The 20112-nt window shown below is 49.8% G+C and overlaps 1 protein-coding gene across 2 annotated transcripts in view; it reads left to right on the forward strand.

Moving 5' to 3' along the window:
- The window catches only part of IARS1 (isoleucyl-tRNA synthetase 1), an 87343-nt gene that overhangs the window by 34542 nt on the left and 32689 nt on the right, over positions 1-20112 (forward strand). For both annotated transcript variants that reach the window (XM_069735947.1, XM_069735948.1), the window contains 3 exons: positions 12838-12960; positions 14052-14143; positions 14220-14318. In XM_069735947.1, the coding sequence (XP_069592048.1) occupies positions 12838-12960; positions 14052-14143; positions 14220-14318 (314 nt within the window). The remainder of the gene's footprint in view (positions 1-12837; positions 12961-14051; positions 14144-14219; positions 14319-20112) is intronic.

A 20112-nucleotide genomic window follows, 5' to 3' on the forward strand; every position in this document is an offset into this window, starting at 1 on the left:
GGTGGTTTGCACGTTATGGACCGGGCCAATTTTTACAATTCTGACCACTGTCCCTTTATGAGATTATAACTGTGGAACGCTTCAACGGATCTTGGAGATTCTGACATTGTTTTCTCGTGACATATTGTACTTCATGTTAGTGGTAAAATTTATTCGATGTAGCTTGCGTTTATTTGAGAAAAAAATGGAAATTTGGTGCAAATTTTGAAAATTTCGCAGTTTTCCAACTTTGAATTTTTATACCCTTAAATCACAGAGATATGTCATGCAAAATACTTAATAAGTAACATTTCCCACATGTCTACTTTACATCAGCACAATTTTGGAACCAACATTTTTTTTTTGTTAGGGAGTTATAAGGGTTAAAAGTTGACCAGCAATTTCTCATTTTTACAACACCATTTTTTTTTTTTTTTTAGGGACCACATCACATTTGAAGTCATTTTGAGGGGTCTATATGATAGAAAATACCCAAGTGTGACACCATTCTAAAAACTGCACCCCTCAAGGTGCTCAAAACCACATTCAAGAAGTTTACTAACCCTCTAGGTGTTTTACAGGAATTTTTGGAATGTTTAAATAAAAATGAACATTTAACTTTTTTTCACACAATTTATTTCAGCTCCAATTTATTTTACCAAGGATAACAGGAGAAAATGGACCCCGAAAGTTGTTGTACAATTTGTCCTGAGTACTCTGATACCCCATATGTGGGGGTAAACCATTGTTTGGGCGCATGGGAGAGCTCGGAAGGGAAGGAGCGCCATTTGACTTTTCAATGCAAAATTGATTGGAATTGAGATGGGACGCCATGTTGCGTTTGGAGAGCCCCTGATGTGCCTAAACATTGAAACCCCCCACAAGTGACACCATTTTGGAAAGTAGACCCCTTAAGGAACTTATCTAGATGTGTGGTGAGCACTTTGACCCACCAAGTGCTTCATAGAAGTTTATAATGCAGAGCCGTAAAAATAAAAAATCATATTTTTTCACAGAAATGATCTTTTGCCCCCAACTTTTTATTTTCCCAAGGGTAAGAGAAGAAATTAAACACACAAAAGTTGTTGTGCAATTTGTCCTGAGTACGCTGATACCCCATATGTGGGGGTAAACCACTGTTTGGGCGCATGGCAGGGCTCGGAAGGGAAGGAGCGCCATTTGACTTTTCAATACAGAATTGACTGGAATTGAGATGGGACGCCATGTTGCGTTTGCAGAGCCCCTGATGTGCCTAAACATTGAAACCCCCCACAACTGACACCATTTTGGAAATTAGACCCCCTAAGAAGAAACTTATCTAGATGTGTTTTGAGAGCTTTGAGCCCCCAAGTGTTTCACTACAGTTTATAACGCAGAGCCGTGAAAATAAAAATTCTTTTTTTTTTTTCACAAAAATAATTTTTTAGTTCCCAGTTTTGTATTTTCACAAGGGTAACAGGATAAATTGGACCCCAAAACTTGTTGTCCAATTTGTCCTGAGTACGCTGATACCCCATATGTGGAAGGGAAGCACTGTTTGGGCGCACGGCAGAGCTCGGAAGGGAAGGAGCGCCATTTGGAATGCAGACTTAGATGGATTGGTCTGCAGGCATCACGTTGCATTTGCAGAGCCCCTGATGTACCCAAACGGTAGAAACCCCCCACAAGTGACCCCATATTGGAAACTAGACCCCCCAAGGAACTTATCTAGATGTGTTGTGAGAACTTTGAACCCCCAAGTGTTTCACTGCAGTTTACAACGCAGAGCCGCGAAAATAAAAATCTTATTTTTCCCACAAAAATTAATTTTAGCCCCCCACATTTTTATTTTCCCAAGGATAACAAGAGAACTTGGACCCCAAAAGTTGTTGTCCAATTTGTCCTGAGTATGCTGATACCCCATATGTTGGGGTAAACTCCTGTTTGGGCACACCGGAGAGCTCGGAAGGGAAGGAGCACTGTTTTACTTTTTCAACGCAGAATTGGCTGGAATTGAGATGTCGTGTTTGAGAGCCCCTGATGTGCCTAAACAGTGGAAACCCCCCAATTATAACTGAAACCCTAATCCAAACACTCCCCTAACCCTAACCACACCTCTAACCCAGACACACCCCTAACCCTAATCCCAACCCTATTCCCAACCGCAAATATAATCCAAACCTTAACCCCAACCCTAGCCCTGATGGGAAAATGGAAATACATTTTTTTTTAATTTTTCCCTAACTAAGGGGGTGATGAAGGGGGGGTTTGATTTTCTTTTATAGCGGGTTTTTTAGCGGATTTTTATGATTGGCAGCCGTCACACACTGAAAGACGCTTTTTTTATAGCAAAAAAGTTTTTGCGTCTCCACATTCTGAGACCTATAATTTTTCCACAGAGTCATGTGAGGTCTTGTTTTTTGCGGGACGACTTGACGTTTTTATTGGTAACATTTTTGGATACGTGACAGTTTTTGATCACTTTTTATTCCGATTTTTGTGAGGCAGAATGACCAAAAACCAGCTATTCATGAATTTCTTTTGGGGGAGGCGTTTATACCGTTCCGCGTTTGGTAAAATTGATAAAGCAGTTTTATTCTTCAGGTCAGTACAATTACAGCGACACCTCATTTATATCATTTTTTTTTTTATGTTTTGGCGCTTTTATACGATAAAAGCTATTTTATGGAAAAAATAATTATTTTTGCATCGCTTTATTCTCAGGACTATAACTTTTTTTATTTCTCCTTCGCCTCATTGGGGGACACAGACCATGGGTGTATGCTGCTGCCACCAGGAGGCTGACACTAAGTAATACAAAAAAAGTTAGCTCCTCCCCTGCAGTGTACACCCTCCTGCCGGCTCTCAGCTCCTCCCCTGCAGTATACACCCTCCTGCTGGCTCTCGGCTCCTCCCCTGCAGTATACACCCTCCTGCTGGCTCTCGGCTCCTCCCCTGCAGTATACACCCTCCTGCTGGCTCTCAGCTCCTCCCCTGCAGTATACACCCTCCTGCCGGCTCTCAGCTCCTCCCCTGCAGTATACACCCTCCTGCTGGCTCTCAGCTCCTCCCCTGCAGTATACACCCTCCTGCTGGCTCTCAGCTCCTCCCCTGCAGTATACACCCTCCTGCTGGCTCTCAGCTCCTCCCCTGCAGTGTACACCCTCCTGCTGGCTCTCAGCTCCTCCCCTGCAGTGTACACCCTCCTGCCGGCTCTCAGCTCCTCCCCTGCAGTATACACCCTCCTGCTGGCTCTCAGCTCCTCCCCTGCAGTGTACACCCTCCTGCTGGCTCTCGGCTCCTCCCCTGCAGTATACACCCTCCTGCTGGCTCTCGGCTCCTCCCCTGCAGTATACACCCTCCTGCTGGCTCTCGGCTCCTCCCCTGCAGTATACACCCTCCTGCTGGCTCCCAGCTAACCAGTTCTTGCTTAGTGTCCGTAGGAGGCACACGGTCGGGTCTGCTATTCAGACCCAAAGAACTCTTTTTTACCGTTTTTTACTACGGTCGAATGGGGCGACGGATTCTTTCATGTTCCGATCTCCTCGAACCAACAACAGGCGAGCACGGGAGTTTTACCTCTCCGTATCCTCTCCTGCGACGTGGGAAGCCACTGCCTGAGCTGATTCTAGGGGCGACGGGCCCCTTCTAGGGCACCGATCTCCCCCCTCCCTTATCAGACGAGCACTGGAGTGTCTCCTCCAGTATCCTCTTCTGCAGCCAGGCCGGACATTCAGCCCTGTCCACCAGGTTTTACCCTCGGCTGTACAGAGGCACCTTCCAGCGTGGCGTCCGAGCAGCCCCCACTGCATCACCACTGAAAAAGCGGATGATGGAAGGAGGCAGACGGTTCCTCTCCACCCCTCTTCTGCAGGGATGGTGGATGGAGGCTCCCCAACCCTGCAGTCCCATCCACCTGGGCACAGCTCTGACCTTCTGCCAATATTGGGGTAAGTGCTGTAAGATTTTGTTCTTTCCGGCGGTCAGAGGAGGGCTCCATAGCGGCAGGGTCTCCACAGAACTTCGCGGCCTTTTTCCCTCTCTCTGCGGGTGCGCATCGGCCGAAGCCATAAATTTAGTCCCCGGCTTCGGCCCTGTTTAGGCCGCATCCCGGGAAGCCCCGCCCACCGCCAGCATCCTTCTAGCGGCTCCGCCCCCCCTATTCAGGCGCTTCTCGTTCCAGACGAGATTTCGGGCGGCAATCTTCTTCTTCCTCCATTGCCGGTCACTATTTCTTCTGGAGGGGGCTGCGGCCGGCGGTTTTTCAGCGCTGAAGTCAGCGCTATTCCAAACGGGGGACTCAGAATCTGAGTAAGGTGAATCCCCCCGGCACGCATTCCGGCACGCATTCCGGCAGCATTAAGGGACTAGCTTTCCCTGTTTTTTTTATATACTTCAGGCTGCAATCTCTGGTGTTCCTGCAACTACAGAGTGTACAGTACAGTGGTAAGGTGTGCAGGCTTGCTAACAGAGAGCTGTGAGTTCCCAGCAACGAAAGTTAATTTTTAACCTCCGGTCTCATGACCTCATTCCCAGTAGTCGCTGGACCCATAGGTGCATCCCCAGCTTTCCATGCCTTTTTAATAAACCCAGGACCAGCATTCCCTGGTTTTTAAGGGTCCCCTAGTTTTAAAAGGGTCACATCCCCAGTATTCTCTGCTCTGCCAGTAGCCGGTCACCTTTTCCTTAGTACTTAATCAGGCCAGTATGCCCTGGTCTTAAAGGCACATGGCCAGTATGCCCTGGCTTTTAAAGGCACATGACCAGTATGCCCTGGTCTTAAACACAATAACCAGTATGCCCTGGTCTTAAAGGCACATGACTAGTACGTCCTGGTCTTAAAGGCACATGACCAGTATGCCCTGGTATTTAAAGGCACATGACCAGTATGCCCTGGCTTTTAAAGGCACATGACCAGTATGCCCTGGTCTTAAAGGCACATGGCCAGTATGCCCTGGCTTTTAAAGGCACATGACCAGTATGCCCTGGTCTTAAACACAATAACCAGTATGCCCTGGTCTTAAAGGCACATGACCAGTATGCCCTGGCTTTTAAAGGCACATGACCAGTATGCCCTGGCTTTTAAAGGCACATGGCCAGTATGCCCTGGCTTTTAAAGGCACATGACCAGTATGCCCTGGTCTTAAAGGCACATGGCCAGTATGCCCTGGCTTTTAAAGGCACATGACCAGTATGCCCTGGTCTTAAAGGCACATGGCCAGTATGCCCTGGCTTTTAAAGGCACATGACCAGTATTCCCTGGTCTTAAACACAATAACCAGTATGCCCTGGTCTTAAAGGTACACGACCAGTATGCCCTGGTCTTTAAGGCACGTGACCATTATGCCCTGGTCTTAAACACAATAACCAGTATGCCCTGGTCTTAAAGGCACATGACCAGTATGCCCTGGCTTTTAAAGGCACATGACCAGTATGCCCTGGTCTTAAAGGCACATGGCCAGTATGCCCTGGCTTTTAAAGGCACATGACCAGTATGCCCTGGTCTTAAAGGTACACGACCAGTATGCCCTGGTCTTTAAGGCACGTGACCATTATGCCCTGGACTTAAAGGCTCAGGACCAGTACGCCCTGGTCTTAAACGCAAATGACCAGCATGCCCTGGTTTTAAGGGCACATGACCAGTATCTCCTGGACTTAAAGATACATGACTAGTATGTCCTGGTTCTTAAGGGCTCATGACCAGTAGGCCCTGGTCCTTGAAGGCACTTGTCCAGCATGCCCTGCTTTTAAAGGCACATGAACAGTATGTCATCTTACTAAAGGCACAAGACCAGTATTCCCTGGTCTTAAAGGCACATGACCAGTAACCCCTAGTCTTAAAGGCGCATGACCAGTATTTACTGGTCTTAAGGACACATCATCTATCCTAAGCTGGTCACCCTAACTGAGCTCTGGAGCACTCAACATGCTCCCTCTCCTACGATGGGAGCCGTCGGCCAGCAGGGGCCGCAAGTATTCTAGAAAAACGTACAGGTTCTAGAAAATCTCCATCAACAAATTGACGGGTGATGCACTGGACAGAAACCTCTAAGTAGGATGCCATACCTGGTCGGAATTTTATGGGCGACGGGTCCCTTAAAGGGCTCCGATTTCCCCCCACACCTTCAACAGACGAGCACACGGAGTGTCGCCTCCATGTATCTTCTTCTGCTCCCAGGCCTATCGCCAGACAACCTGCCCTGTCCACTCGGAAACCTCAATTCTGGGGATGTACGGAGGCACACATTCGTGGCCTCCCAACAAGGAGGGTTTTCCCCCCTTTTGTATCAGATGCAAGAAAGCGGACGATTCCTCTCCACGTGCCTGTTAAGAAGATGGTGGATCGAGGTTTTTCCTTATTTTCTTCTCTGCACGACGATGGCAGAGACCTGCTGGTTATAGCCCCGCGTTCTGCCACTTGGCAGACTAACCGGGCAGAATTTCTTGTGGTATTCCTACCAGTATCCTGGCTGGTGTATCATCAATTAATATACCACAGACGGTCGGATAGCAAATCTAGTTCGTTCCGTCTTGTGGTTTCGGGTTCAGCGCTCTACCCTTCCTTAGCCGCCTCATGGGTTGCTTGACCAAAGGGAGGGAATGAAAGTCTCCGGGTCACAGACCTTAACTTCTTCGTTCCACAGTATAGCTGGTCAATCAAATCTTCTGAGCGGGAGACTAGCAAGGGATCGTATCTCTTCTTCAGACTCAACCAGCAGTGGAAGCATTGTCCAGGACAGTCTAGATCTAAGGGATCTTGGTTCCAAAATGGAGGGAATGAAAAGTATCACCATTCCTGGACCTCAAACTTCTAACAACCTTTGACAAGGCCCTTTCTTTTTCGGATGGAGTTCCTCCGCTCAGCCATTACTTCAACAGTAAAAGGTGGTTTTTTTCTGGCATCCATCGACTTTCGGGATTCTTACCCTCACATGCCTATTTCTCCTCTCTACATTAATCTCTTCGCCTTTCCATTCGCGAACAGCATTTTCACGACCTGGCCCTTCGGCCTGGCTACCACACCAGAGTGGTCGCAAGGGTCATGACGGCTGTCATGTGCTTCTTGCACCTTAGAAGCATGGTCGTCCTGCCCTATTTGGTCGACTTTGTAGCCGCTCTCCTAGGACTACGCTGAGTCGTCTATATCACTTGCAATTACCTCTCTACTGGGCTAGCAGCTAAACTTAGACAAGTTTTTTTCCTTCATTCCCAGCCCAGCAGATCCTCTTTGAGGATGATCCCGCCCAAGTAGGATGGTTATTCTCTCTCGAGTCTAGGTCGTGGCCCTTCTACAGGGAGCTTGCGCACTTGATCTCTCATTCCCTCGGTTCATTCAATTCGCTAGGAGGGTTCTGAGGGAAAGGACGTCAACGGAAGCCGTTTCCTTCGCTGCGCTCGTTTTCTGCAAGTCAATCAGGCTCTCAAAGGGTAGTCTCTGAGCTCCTTCCTCTTCCAGAGCCTTCTCCTGGCCCAATGGCTATTGGGAATTACCATTGCCAGTTTTCTTCTCCCGATCATTTCTCTGTAGATCCGAACGGTACGGCTATTCCTTCAGCAGGTCCTCTGCCTTCTGGCGGGTCTTCAGTTGGATAATGCCACGGCTGTGCCACAAGTTAACCATCTAGCAAGTACCCACAGTCAAGCACTATGACTAAGGTACCTCGCACTCTGATGGGCCGAGATCTATCTTCGGTAATCTCAACAGTTCATTCCCTGGAGTAGAACACTGGGCGGCAGACATTTTCAGCCGTCCGGGTTTCTCCTCAAGTGAGTGGGAACTTCACTCGGAAGTCTTTCATCGGAGCTGCCTTCACTGGAGTACTCCAGATGTAGGTCGGATGGCGTCCAAGCTGAACGCCAATGTACTCCAGTTCATGGTTTGGCCTCGCGATCCAAGTCAATCACAGTGCATGCTCTGTTCTTCCATGGTACCAATTTCCATAACCCCTCTTCCACTACGTCTGAAATCTTTTCGGAAGCGGGAAGGGCCCCAGTGATCCCGGGAGACCCGCACTGACCATGTCGGGTTTTTCTTGCTTACGGTACTAGTATTTTTCCGTCTTATTGCGACAAGCTGGAAATATGGTCTTTCTCGCAGGGAGCCTTATCCTGTAGTTCTTCCCTACCGCGTACCGTTAAATCCGCGGGACCTTAATGGTTCTGGGCATCTTACAGTGGACTCCTTTTTTGATCTGGATAGACTTTTCTATCAGGGAGGGTCTCTCCCCTTCTTTCTCTGCGTTCTTGTCCTCCTGATGAGTCTTCAGTTCTCGACGCTCTGTTCTTTATCTTTTTTCCTTATTACCATCAAGGCAAGGTTGCCCTCTAGCCATCCCCTTCCCTCGTTGCCAAGGGGTATTATATTCCCACTGTTGCAGGGACATCGTCCTCTCATCTCCTTCGGCTCTAGTCCACAAAGCGGAATGGGTTCTCTATAATCTGGAAGAAGAGAGTGCTCCGAGTGGGTATGTATCGAGGACGACGTCCTTCCAAAGGTTGGACACTTTGCTCGGATTTTTCGATGGTAAGTACGCTTCCTGATGGTCGCAGGAAGGGTTTAGCCGTTTTCTTCGGCCATGTTAGCCTGGTGGATTCTTTTCTCCATCCAGGAGTCCTTCCGTGCTAGATGTCAGCCTTTCTCCCTGTCTGTGGGCTCTAGGCGCCAGACGTCGACAAGCACGACCGCAAGCTTGCGAATTCCTCCAGGCCGCATGCATTCTTGAAGCACTATAATTCACTCACTTCCACAGATGTGAGTCTGGGCAGGCGGACTTTGCAGGCCGCGGTGGCGCACTTGTAAGTAGCGGCTACACGGCCTGAGGTGGTGATGTCCCCACCCAGGGACTGCTTTGGGACGTCCCATGGTCTGTGTCCCCCAATGAGGCGAAGGAGAAATAGGGATTTTTGTGTACTCACCGTAAAATCCTTTTCTCCGAGCCATTCATTGGGGGACACAGCTCCCACCCTGTTATTAGCTTATGCTTTGTTTTTATCTTTTGATATGTTATACTCTTATATATAATGTGACATGCTTTACGCTTAGATGTCGTTATTGATCTCCTACTGCTTTTGCACCGAACTGGTTACCTGGGAGCCAGCAGGAGGGTGTATACTGCAGGGGAGGAGCTAACTTTTTTTGTATTACTTAGTGTCAGCCTCCTGGTGGCAGCAGCATACACCCATGGTCTGTGTCCCCCAATGAATGGCTCGGAGAAAAGGATTTTACGGTGAGTACACAAAAATCTCTATTTTTTTGCTTATTATGCTTTTTGGCGGCTCGTTTTTTTGCGGGACAAGATGACGTTTTCAGCGATACCATGGTTATTTACATCCGTCTTTTTGATCACGTGTTATTCCTCTTTTTGTTCGGCGGTATGATAATAAAGCTTTGTGTTTTGGCTCGGTTTTTTTTTTTTTCTTACGGTGTTCACTGAAGGGGTTAACTAGTGGGACAGTTTTATAGGATGGGTCGTTACGGACGTGGCGATACTAAATGTGTACTTTTATTGTTTTTTTTGTTTTTTTTAGATAAAGAAATGTATTTATGGGAATATTATTTTTTTTTTTTTTTTTTATTACACACGTGGAATTTTTTTTTTTTTTTACTTTGTCCCAGGGGGGGGACATCACAGATCGCCAATCTCAGTTTGCATAGCACTCTGTGAGATCGGCGATCTCTCTCATCGCTGCAGGCTTACAGAACTGCAGCTGCAGCCTGCTCCTGACCCGGAAGTACTCCCTGCAGGACCCGGATGCAGCCCTGCGGCCATTTTGGATCCGGGGACTGCAGGGAGAAGACGCTCGGTACAAGGTGAGTACATCACCGTGTACCGATCGTCTCAGGGAAGCCCGCAGGGAGCCCCCTCCCTGCGCGATGCTTCCCTGCACCGCCGGCACACCGCGATCATGTTTGATCGCGGTGTGCCGGGGGTTAATGTGCCGGGAGCGGTCCGTGACCGCTCCTGGCACATAGTGCCGGATGTCAGCTGCGATAGGCAGCTGACACCCGGCCGCAATCGGCCGCACTCCCCCCGTGAGCGCGGCCGATCGCCTATGATGTACTATCCCGTCGGTGGGAATTAAGGCCCACCCCACCTCGACGGGATAGTACGTCATATGGGATTAAGGGGTTAAATATATAATTACACATGTGTTGGTTCATAGTTTTGATGCTTTCAGTGTGAATGTACAATTTTCATAGTCGTTAAAATACAGAAAAATCTTTAAATGAGAAGATGTGTCCAAACTTTTGGTCTGTACTGTATATACTATATCTAAAAAAAAAATAAAGGGGGCACTAAAATCCCACATCCTAGATATCACTAAATGAAATATTCCAGTTGTAAATCTTTATTCATTACATAGTGGAATGTGTGAGAACAACAAAACCTAAAAATGATCAACGTAAATCACAACTAATATCTCACGGAGGTCTGGATTTGGAATGATGCTGGAAATCAAAGTGGAAAAAGTTGTTACAGGCTCATCCAACTTCAGTGGAAATGCCTCAAGACAAGGAAATGATGCTCAGTAGTGTGTGTGGCCTCCACGTGCCTGTATGACCTCCTACAATGCCTGGGCATGCTTATGATGAGGCGGCGGATGGTCTCCTGAGGGTTCTCCTCCCAGACCTGGACTAAAGCATCCGTCAACTCCTGGACAGTCTGTGGTGCAATGTGACGTTGGTGGATGGTGCGAGACATGATGACCCAGATGTGCTCAATCGGATTCAGAGGAACGAGCGGCCCAGTCCATAGCTTCAATGCCTTCATCTTGCAGGAACTGCTGACACACTCCAGCCACATGAGGTCTGGCATTGTCCTGCATTAGGAGGAACCCAGGGCCAACCGCACCAGCATATGGTCTCACAAGGGGTCTGAGGATCTCCTCTCTGTACCTAATGGCAGTCAGGCTACCTCTGGCGAGCACATGGGTGGCTGTGCGGCCCTCTAAAGAAATGCCACCCCTCACCATTACTGACCCACTGCCAAACCAGTCATGCTGAAGGATGTTGCAGGCAGCAGATCGCTCTCCACGGCGTCTCCAGACTCTGTCATGTCTGTCACATGTGCTCAGTGTGAACCTGCTTTCATCTGTGAAGACCACAGGGCGCCAGTGGTGAATTTGCCAATCCTGGTGTTCTGTGGCAAATGCCAAGTGTCCTGCACGGTGTTGGGCTGTGAGCACAACCCCCATCTGTGGACGTCGGGCACTCAGACCATCCTCATGGAGTCAGTTTCTAATCATTTGTGTAGACACATGCACATTTGTGGCCTGCTGGAGGTCATTTTGCAGGGCTCTGGCAGTGCTCCTCCTGTTCCTCTTTGCACAAAGGCGGAGGTAGCGGTCCTGCTGCTTGGTTGTTGCCCTCCTACGGCCCCCTCCACGTCTCCTGGTGTACTGGCCTTCCACGTCTACTGGTAGTGCCTCCAGCCTCTGGACACTACGCTGACAGACACAGCAAACCTTCTTCCCACAGCTCGCATTGATGTGCCATCCTGGATGAGCTGCACTACCTGAGCCACTTGTGTGGGTTGTAGAGTCTGTCTCATGCTACCACGAGTGTGAAAGCACAACCAACATTCAAAAGTGACCAAAACATCAGCCAGAAAGCATTGGTACTGAGATGTGGTCTGTGGTCCCCACCTGCAGAACCATTCCTTTATTGAGGGTGTCTTGATAATTGCCAATAATTTCCATCTGTTGTCTATTCCATTTGCACAACAGCATGTGACATTGATTGTCAAACAATGTTGCTTCCTAAGTGGACAGTTTGATTTCACAGAAGATTGATTTACTTGGAGTTAGATTCTGTTGTTTAAGTGTTCCCTTTATATTTGTGAGCAGTGTGTGTATATATAATCTGTGTATATATGTATATAAGTATATATATGTGAGCAGTGTATATATAATATGTGTAAATATATTGTATATCTGTATCAGTCACTCACTCCAACCAAGGATTTGTTCTGAGCTCAGTGTTTGTTCTTCCACCTCTGTTGTTTGTTTCTGCTCATATTTGTGTTTCTTCAGGTACTTTTACACCAGCCTGAGGAAGAGGCCTAGGAAGTCTCGAAAGCTGCCGTGTAACATGATTTATTTTATTTTTGTATAACTACAAGATCTCCGGTGTTACCTGCGAGTGGCTAAAGTTACTCCTAAGGCTAGTTTCACATTTGCGGTTGAGTCCGCAGCGTCTTGTCCGCTAACGCAGCGTTTTTTATCCACATCAGCTCACGCATGACGGCAAAAAACCCTGATGCACTTATGTGTTTTTACATGCGTTGCGCTTTTTATGTGCATGCGTTCGATATTTCCAGGAGGGCGTGTCTGAATGGGCGTGTCTAAATCCGTTCCTGGACATGCGCAGTCCAAGGTACGCAAGCGCAGCGAATGCATGAGAATGCAAAGACATTCGTACCCATGCGCTCCCATAGGCAGTAAAAGATGGATGCGTAAGAAAACGAGGGCGAATGCATGCACAATGTAAAAGATATGATATCACGACGCATGCGGATGTGTGCGTCAGAAACGCTGCGGACACAACCGCAAATGTGAAACCGGCCCAAGAAAACCAGCTCCCTAGTATTCTCCTCCCCAGCGGCACAATGTGGTCAGGAGGTGACGCGTGCAGAGAGGAGTGTGACCCATCTGCCCACAGAACGTGGATGGTAGACACCGTGGCGCTGATAAACGATCCGAATTCTATGAGGAAGCTGCGTCCTGATACTGTGCGTCTATAAATAATAATAATAATAATAATAATTTTTATTTGTAGATGGATAGAATGTTTTTAATACTCATATTACACTGTTACCTCCATGTTATAACGGAGACCCCATTTATCCCCCCCCTTTCTTTCTATGTCTTCTTTTGCAGGATGACTACAGGGTCTGCATGGATTTTGGTATTATCCAGAAGGATTCTGTCCCCGTCTGTCCGGTCAATGCCTCCGGCTGCTTCTCTGAGGACGTGGCTGACTTTGCAGGACAATACGTCAAGGTTTGATGACCCGTTCCCCTGCTCTCCTGATCCCCCGCACCCGGGAGCTCCCCGTCCGTCTTCTGAGGTGTTGTCGGCTATTATCTGGACGCTGTCACTGCCCCTTGTGCCCCAATACCCCAGCCTGAAGGTCCAGATAATGTGATGGCTGCAGACAACCACGACCCATCATTTGTGTTCACAGCCACTAAGCAAAGCTCTGTCTGTAAGGTTCCATGCCACATGGCCGTGCCGGCGGGATCAGTCCGCACTGGACTAGTCTGTAACTGGAGACTCTGGGCGCAGAGGGGCACGACGCCCTCTGATGTGGACCCCTGCCCTCTGATGTGGACCCCTACTCTCTGTGCTCAAAGCACCCCCGGCAGGTCCCCACCCTCCCTCTGCGTTGGCCCTCCTTACCTTCTGGGCTGTCTCATCCCCTCTCTGTGTCTCTCTCTCTCTCTCTCTGTCTGTCTGTCTCTCTCGCGCGTGCTGATTCTCTCTCGCGCGCGCGCTGTCTCTCTCTCGCGCGCGCTGACTCTCTGTCTCTCTCTGTCTCTCTCTCTGTCTCTCTCTCTCTGTGTCTCTCTCTAGCGCGCGCTGACACTCTCTCGTTCTCTCTCTCGCGCTGTCTGTGTCTCGCTCGCGCGAGCTCTCTCTCTCTCTGTCTCTGTGTCTGACTCTCTGTGTCTGACTCTCTGTGTCTCTCTCGCGCGCGCTGACACTCTCTCGTTCTTTCTCTCCCTCTCTCGTTCTCTCACTCTCTTTCTCTCCCTCTCTCGTTCTCTCTCTCTCTCTCTCATTCTCTGTCTCTCTCTTTCTCTCTATGTGTCTCTCTCTCTCGCTCGCGCTGTCTCTCTCTCGCGCGCTCTGGGCTGCCCTAAGCCCCTCACCGACCCAAAGCAGGCGGCTCAGACATCTTACCGATCTTCGTCTGCTTCCTCAGAGCTCCGCACCTTAGTGGCACACATGGCAGAGTTTACCTTGGGCTGATCCTACAATCCAGCAACTTTCTGACTGTTTCCAGGCAGCCACAGATTTTTTTTCTTATCGTATTGACGGTCGAATTGGTGTTCTGGATCCTCCACTGATCTTGTACGTTTCTTCCCAAGGATGCGGACAGGAACATCATAAAGCTGCTGAAGGAGCGTGGGCGCCTGGTGCACAGCAGCACCTACAAGCACAGCTACCCCTTCTGCTGGAGGTGAGGCTGCCGCTCGCTCGGCCCGGAGGTCTCCTTCCTCGTGGCCACGTATCAGTAACCAGTGCTGTCTCCGAAGGTCTGACACCCCACTGATCTACAAGGCCGTCCCCAGCTGGTTTGTCAGAGTTGAGCACATGGTGGAGCGGCTTCTGCAGAACAACAGTCAGTGTTACTGGTAAGCAGGATTCTGGGGCTGCGGACGCTGTAGGGTGGTGGGATGGCAGATGCGGAGGTGGGATTGTGGACGCAGCGGTGGGGTGGAGGCGGAGGTGGGATTGTGGACGCGGCGGAGGTGGGATTGTGGGGGTGGATGTGGAGGTGGGATTGTGGACATGGCGGAGGTGGGATTGTGGAGGCGGCGGTGGGGCGGAGGTGGGATTGTGGACGCAGCGGTGGGTTGGAGGTGGGATTGTGGACGTGGCGGAGGTAGGATTGTGGGGGCGGAGGTGGGATTGTGGACACTGCAGAAGTGGGATTGTGGAGGCGGCGGTGGGGCGGAGGTGGGATTGTGGAGGCGGCGGTGGGGCGGAGGTGGGATTGTGGACACTGCGGAGGTGGGATTGTGGAGGCGGAGGTGGGATTGTGGAGGTGGGATTGTGGAGGCGGCGGTGGGGCGGAGGTGGGATTGTGGAGGTGGGATTGTGGACACGGCGGAGGTGGGATTGTGGAGGCGGCGGTGGGGCGGATGTGGAGGTGAGATTGTCGATGGGGCGGAGGTGGGATTGTGAACGCGACGGTGGGGTGGTGGCAGTGGAGCACTGGAAGTGGGAGACAAAACCTAACCAGTAATTAAGGACACAGACAAATATAAATCCAGACTGTTCGGTGCAGGTGAATCTTGCCCAGGTCTGAAAAAAATGTTCGGAATCCAACACTGCATGTATAGTGGGGAGGGGGCACACTGCGGGGATTACCCTGCGCTGTATAGTGAGGAGGGGGCACACTGCGGGGATTACCCTGCGCTGTATAGTGAGGAGGGGGCACACTGCGGGGATTACCCTGCGCTGTATAGTGAGGAGGGGGCACACTGCGGAGATTACCCTGCGCTGTATAGTGAGGAGGGGGCACACTGCGGGGATTACCCTGCGCTGTATAGTGAGGAGGGGGCACACTGCGGGGATTACCCTGCGTTGTATAGTGAGGGGGCACTCTGCGGGGATTACCCTGCGCTGTATAGTGAGGAGGGGGCACACTGCGGGGATTACCCTGCGCTGTATAGTGAGGAGGGAGCACTCTGCGGGGATTACCCTTCGCTGTATAGTGAGGAGGGGGCACTCTGCGGGGATTACCCTGAGCTGTATAGTGAGGAGGGGGCACACTGCGGGGATTACCCTGCGCTGTATAGTGAGGAGGGGGCACTCTGCGGGGATTACCCTGCGCTGTATAGTGAGGAGGGGGCACACTGCGGGGATTACCCTGCGCTGTATAGTGAGGAGGGGGCACTCTGCGGGGATTACCCTGTGCTGTATAGTGAGGAGGGGGCACTCTGCGGGGATTACCCTGTGCTGTATAGTGAGGAGGGGGCACACTGCGGGGATTACCCTGTGCTGTATAGTGAGGAGGGGGCACACTGCGGGGATTACCCTGTGCTGTATAGTGAGGAGGGGGCACTCTGCGGGGATTACCCTGTGCTGTATAGTGAGGAGGGGGCACACTGCGGGGATTACCCTGTGCTGTATAGTGAGGAGGGGGCACTCTGTGGGGATTACCCTGTGCTGTATAGTGAGGAGGGGGCACTCTGCGGGGATTACCCTGTGCTGTATAGTGAGGAGGGGGCGCATCTGAGGCTGTGGTGTGTAATAATCACCGGCAGGTCACAATGTCACTCTTTACGTCCAAGGTTCTACAATACTTTCCCCCAGTCCATAGATCCTTCCCCGGGGCTGATGGTACCCACTGGCCCCAGTACCGGGCGGTACCCACTGGCCCCAGTACCGGGCTCCTCCAGAGGACAAGTAACACCACCGACACCCCTGTATCCTGGACCAACGAGTCCCAGACATGGACCCTCAACCGTCGCAGGAGGATCCAGCCGGCACCCGACGGCCAAAACTCCACAGATCGTCCGTCCGTCCGTCCGTCCGTCCGTCCACCACAGCCTGGATCCTCTCCCCTCGAAGTCACTCACCCCACTCCATAACTAACATGTGGATGTTCTCCCCCTGCCTGGGGAATAATAATAATAATTGATATTTATATAGCGCCAACATATTCCGCAGCACTTTACATGTACAGACAATAAATTTGGTACGAGTTCAGACAATGTAACCAGTGACATTAGGGGGGAGGTCCCTGCTCACAATCTACAAGGAATGGGGGGGACACAATAGGTGAACAGTGCTCGTTATTTCCGGTCTGGAGAGCCCCCTGCATGGCAGAAGTGCAGCCCCTCACACATGATCACCGGGGGCTGGGGTGAGATCCCTGTGGTGACCCGGCTCCTTCATTACTACTCTTGGCTGTACCTACCATCCAGCTCCTCTTCCTCTGCTTCCTGTCACTGTATGGAAACATGAAGTGCCGAGCCAGGAAATGCAGCCATGACTTGCGCTCCGTGCTGGAGACGTCTGCAGCCGCGGACCCCGCTCTACGTCCGCGGACCCCGCTCTACGTCCGCGGACCCCGCTCTACGTCCGCGGACCCCGCTCTACGTCCGCGGACCCCGCTCTACGTCCGCGGACCCCGCTCTACGTCCGCGGACCCCGCTCTACGTCCGCGGACCCCGCTCTACGTCCGCGGACCCCGCTCTACGTCCGCGGACCCCGCTCTACGTCCGCGGACCCCGCTCTACGTCCGCGGACCCCGCTGGAATGGAGGCGTCACACGGAGCTCCTGGCTCCGCCATCGGCCATCACGTCCATATTCCCACTGCTCCGCACATCTGCATTCTACGGCTCGGCCACTACTCCCCTCCCCCCAGCAGATCGGCCAGCAAGCTTTTGCAGCAGAGCTGTAAAGTGAGTGGTCGGGAAGGAAGATGGTGCCGGCTTCTGCCGCTTTACCTCTCCTGGTTTCTTGTACTTTCTCTGTATCGTGTTTCCTTGGGTGACTTCAATTAATGATCTAATTATCATCTGACTCCTCCGTGCTGGGGTCAGGCCCCAAGTGCCCAGGAAGGAGGGCAGTGGAGGGGGCTGGGCTGGGGTAATAACATTGGGGGCTCCCTGTCCTCCTAACCCAATTCCGCTGCCTGGAGGCTTAAATCCTGAACTTCGAAATTACAGCCGCTCCCTGCGACACTGTGCTCTCCAGACATGAATGTACGAGGCTGGAATCGCAGGACTGCCCTGTAAAATGGGGTATAAAGCCAGGACCCCCAACAGCCAGGGGCCCCCAACACTCCAGTACTGATATAACCCCCAGACATTACATCATATGTGAATGATATCAGCCTCTTATAACGCTCCAGTACTGATATAACCCCCAGACATTACACCGTATGTGACTGATATCAGCCCCTCTTATAACGCTCCAGTACGGATATAACCTCCAGACATTACTCCATATGTGACTGATATCAGCCCCTCTTATAACGCTCCAGTACTGATATATCCTCCAGACACTACACCATATGTGACTGATATCAGCCCCTCTTATAACGCTCCAGTACTGATATATCCTCCAGACACTACACCATATGTGACTGATATCAGCCCCTCTTATAACGCTCCAGTACTGATATAACCCCCAGACATTACATCATATGTGACTGATATCAGCCCCTCTTATAACGCTCCAGTACTGATATAACCCCCAGACATTACATCATATGTGACTGATATCAGCCCCTCTTATAACGCTCCAGTACTGTTATAACCTCCAGACATTACTCCATATGTGACTGATATCAGCCCCTCTTATAACGCTCCAGTACTGATATATCCTCCAGACACTACACCATATGTGACTGATATCAGCCCCTCTTATAACGCTCCAGTACTGATATAACCCCCAGACATTACATCATATGTGACTGATATCAGCCCCTCTTATAACGCTCCAGTACTGTTATAACCTCCAGACATTACACCATATGTGACTGATATCAGCCCCTCATAACGCTCCAGTACTGATATAACCCCCAGACATTACATCATATGTGACTGATATCAGCCCCTCTTATAACGCTCCAGTACTGATATAACCCCCAGACATTACACCATATGTGACTGATATCAGCCTCTTATAACGCTCCAGTACTGATATAACCCCCAGACATTACATCATATGTGACGGATATCAGCCCCTCTTATAACGCTCCAGTGCTGATATAACCCCCAGACATTACACCGTATGTGACTGATATCAGCCCCTCTTATAACGCTCCAGTACTGTTATAACCTCCAGACATTACACCATATGTGACTGATATCAGCCCCTCTTATAACGCTCCAGTACTGATATAACCTCCAGACATTACACCATATGTGACGGATATCAGCCCTTCTTATAACGCTCCAGTACTGATATAACCCCCAGACATTACACCATATGTGACTGATATCAGCCCCTCTTATAACGCTCCAGTACTGATATAACCCCCAGACATTACACCATATGTGACTGATATCAGCCCCTCTTATAACGCTCCAGTACTGTTATAACCTCCAGACATTACATCATATGTGACTGATATCAGCCCCTCTTATAACGGTCCAGTACTGATATAACCTCCAGACATTACACCATATGTGACTGATATCAGCCCCTCTTATAACGCTCCAGTGCTGATATAACCTCCAGACATTACACCATATGTGACTGATATCAGCCCCTCTTATAACGATCCAGTACTGATATAACCCCCAGACATTACACCATATGTGACTGATATCAGCCCCTCTTATAACGCTCCAGTACTGTTATAACCCCAGACATTACACCATATGTGACTGATATCAGCCCCTCTTATAACGCTCCAGTACTGATATAACCTCCAGACATTACACCATATGTGACTGATATCAGCCCCTCTTATAACGCTCCAATACTGATATAACCCCCAGACATTACATCATATGTGACTGATATCAGCCCCTCTTATAACGCTCCAGTACTGATATAACCCCAGACATTACACCATATGTGACTGATATAAGCCCCTCTTATAACTCTCCAGTACTGATATAACCCCCAGACATTACATCATATGTGACTGATATCAGCCCCTCTTATAACGCTCCAGTACTGATATAACCTCCAGACATTACACCATATGTGACTGATATCAGCCCCTCTTATAACGCTCCAGTACTGATATAACCCCCAGACATTACATCATATGTGACGGATATCAGCCCCTCTTATAACTCTCCAGTACTGATATAACCCCCAGACATTACATCATATGTGACTGATATCAGCCCCTCTTATAACGCTCCAGTACTGATATAACCCCCAGACATTACACCATATGTGACTGATATCAGCCCCTCTTATAACGCTCCAGTACTGATATAACCTCCAGACATTACACCATATGTGACTGATATCAGCCCCTCTTATAACGCTCCAGTACTGATATAACACCCAGACATTACACCATATGTGACTGATATCAGCCCTCTTATAACGCTCCAGCACTGATATAACCCCAGACATTACACCATATGTGACTGATATCAGCCCTCTTATAACGCTCCAGTACTGATATAACACCCAGACATTACACCATATGTGACTGATATCAGCCCTCTTATAACACTCCAGTACTGATATAACCCCAGACATTACATCATATGTGACTGATATCAGCCCCTCTTATAACGCTCCAGTACTGATATAACCTCCAGACATTACACCATATGTGACTGATATCAGCCTCTTATAACTCTCCAGTACTGATATAACCCCAGACATTACACCATATGTGACTGATATCAGCCTCTTATAACGCTCCAGTACTGATATATCCCCCAGACATTACATCATATGTGACTGATATCAGCCCCTCTTATAACGCTCCAGCA

This window comes from Ranitomeya imitator, chromosome 8 (assembly GCF_032444005.1).
Source record: "Ranitomeya imitator isolate aRanImi1 chromosome 8, aRanImi1.pri, whole genome shotgun sequence".
Taxonomy (NCBI): domain Eukaryota; kingdom Metazoa; phylum Chordata; class Amphibia; order Anura; family Dendrobatidae; genus Ranitomeya; species Ranitomeya imitator.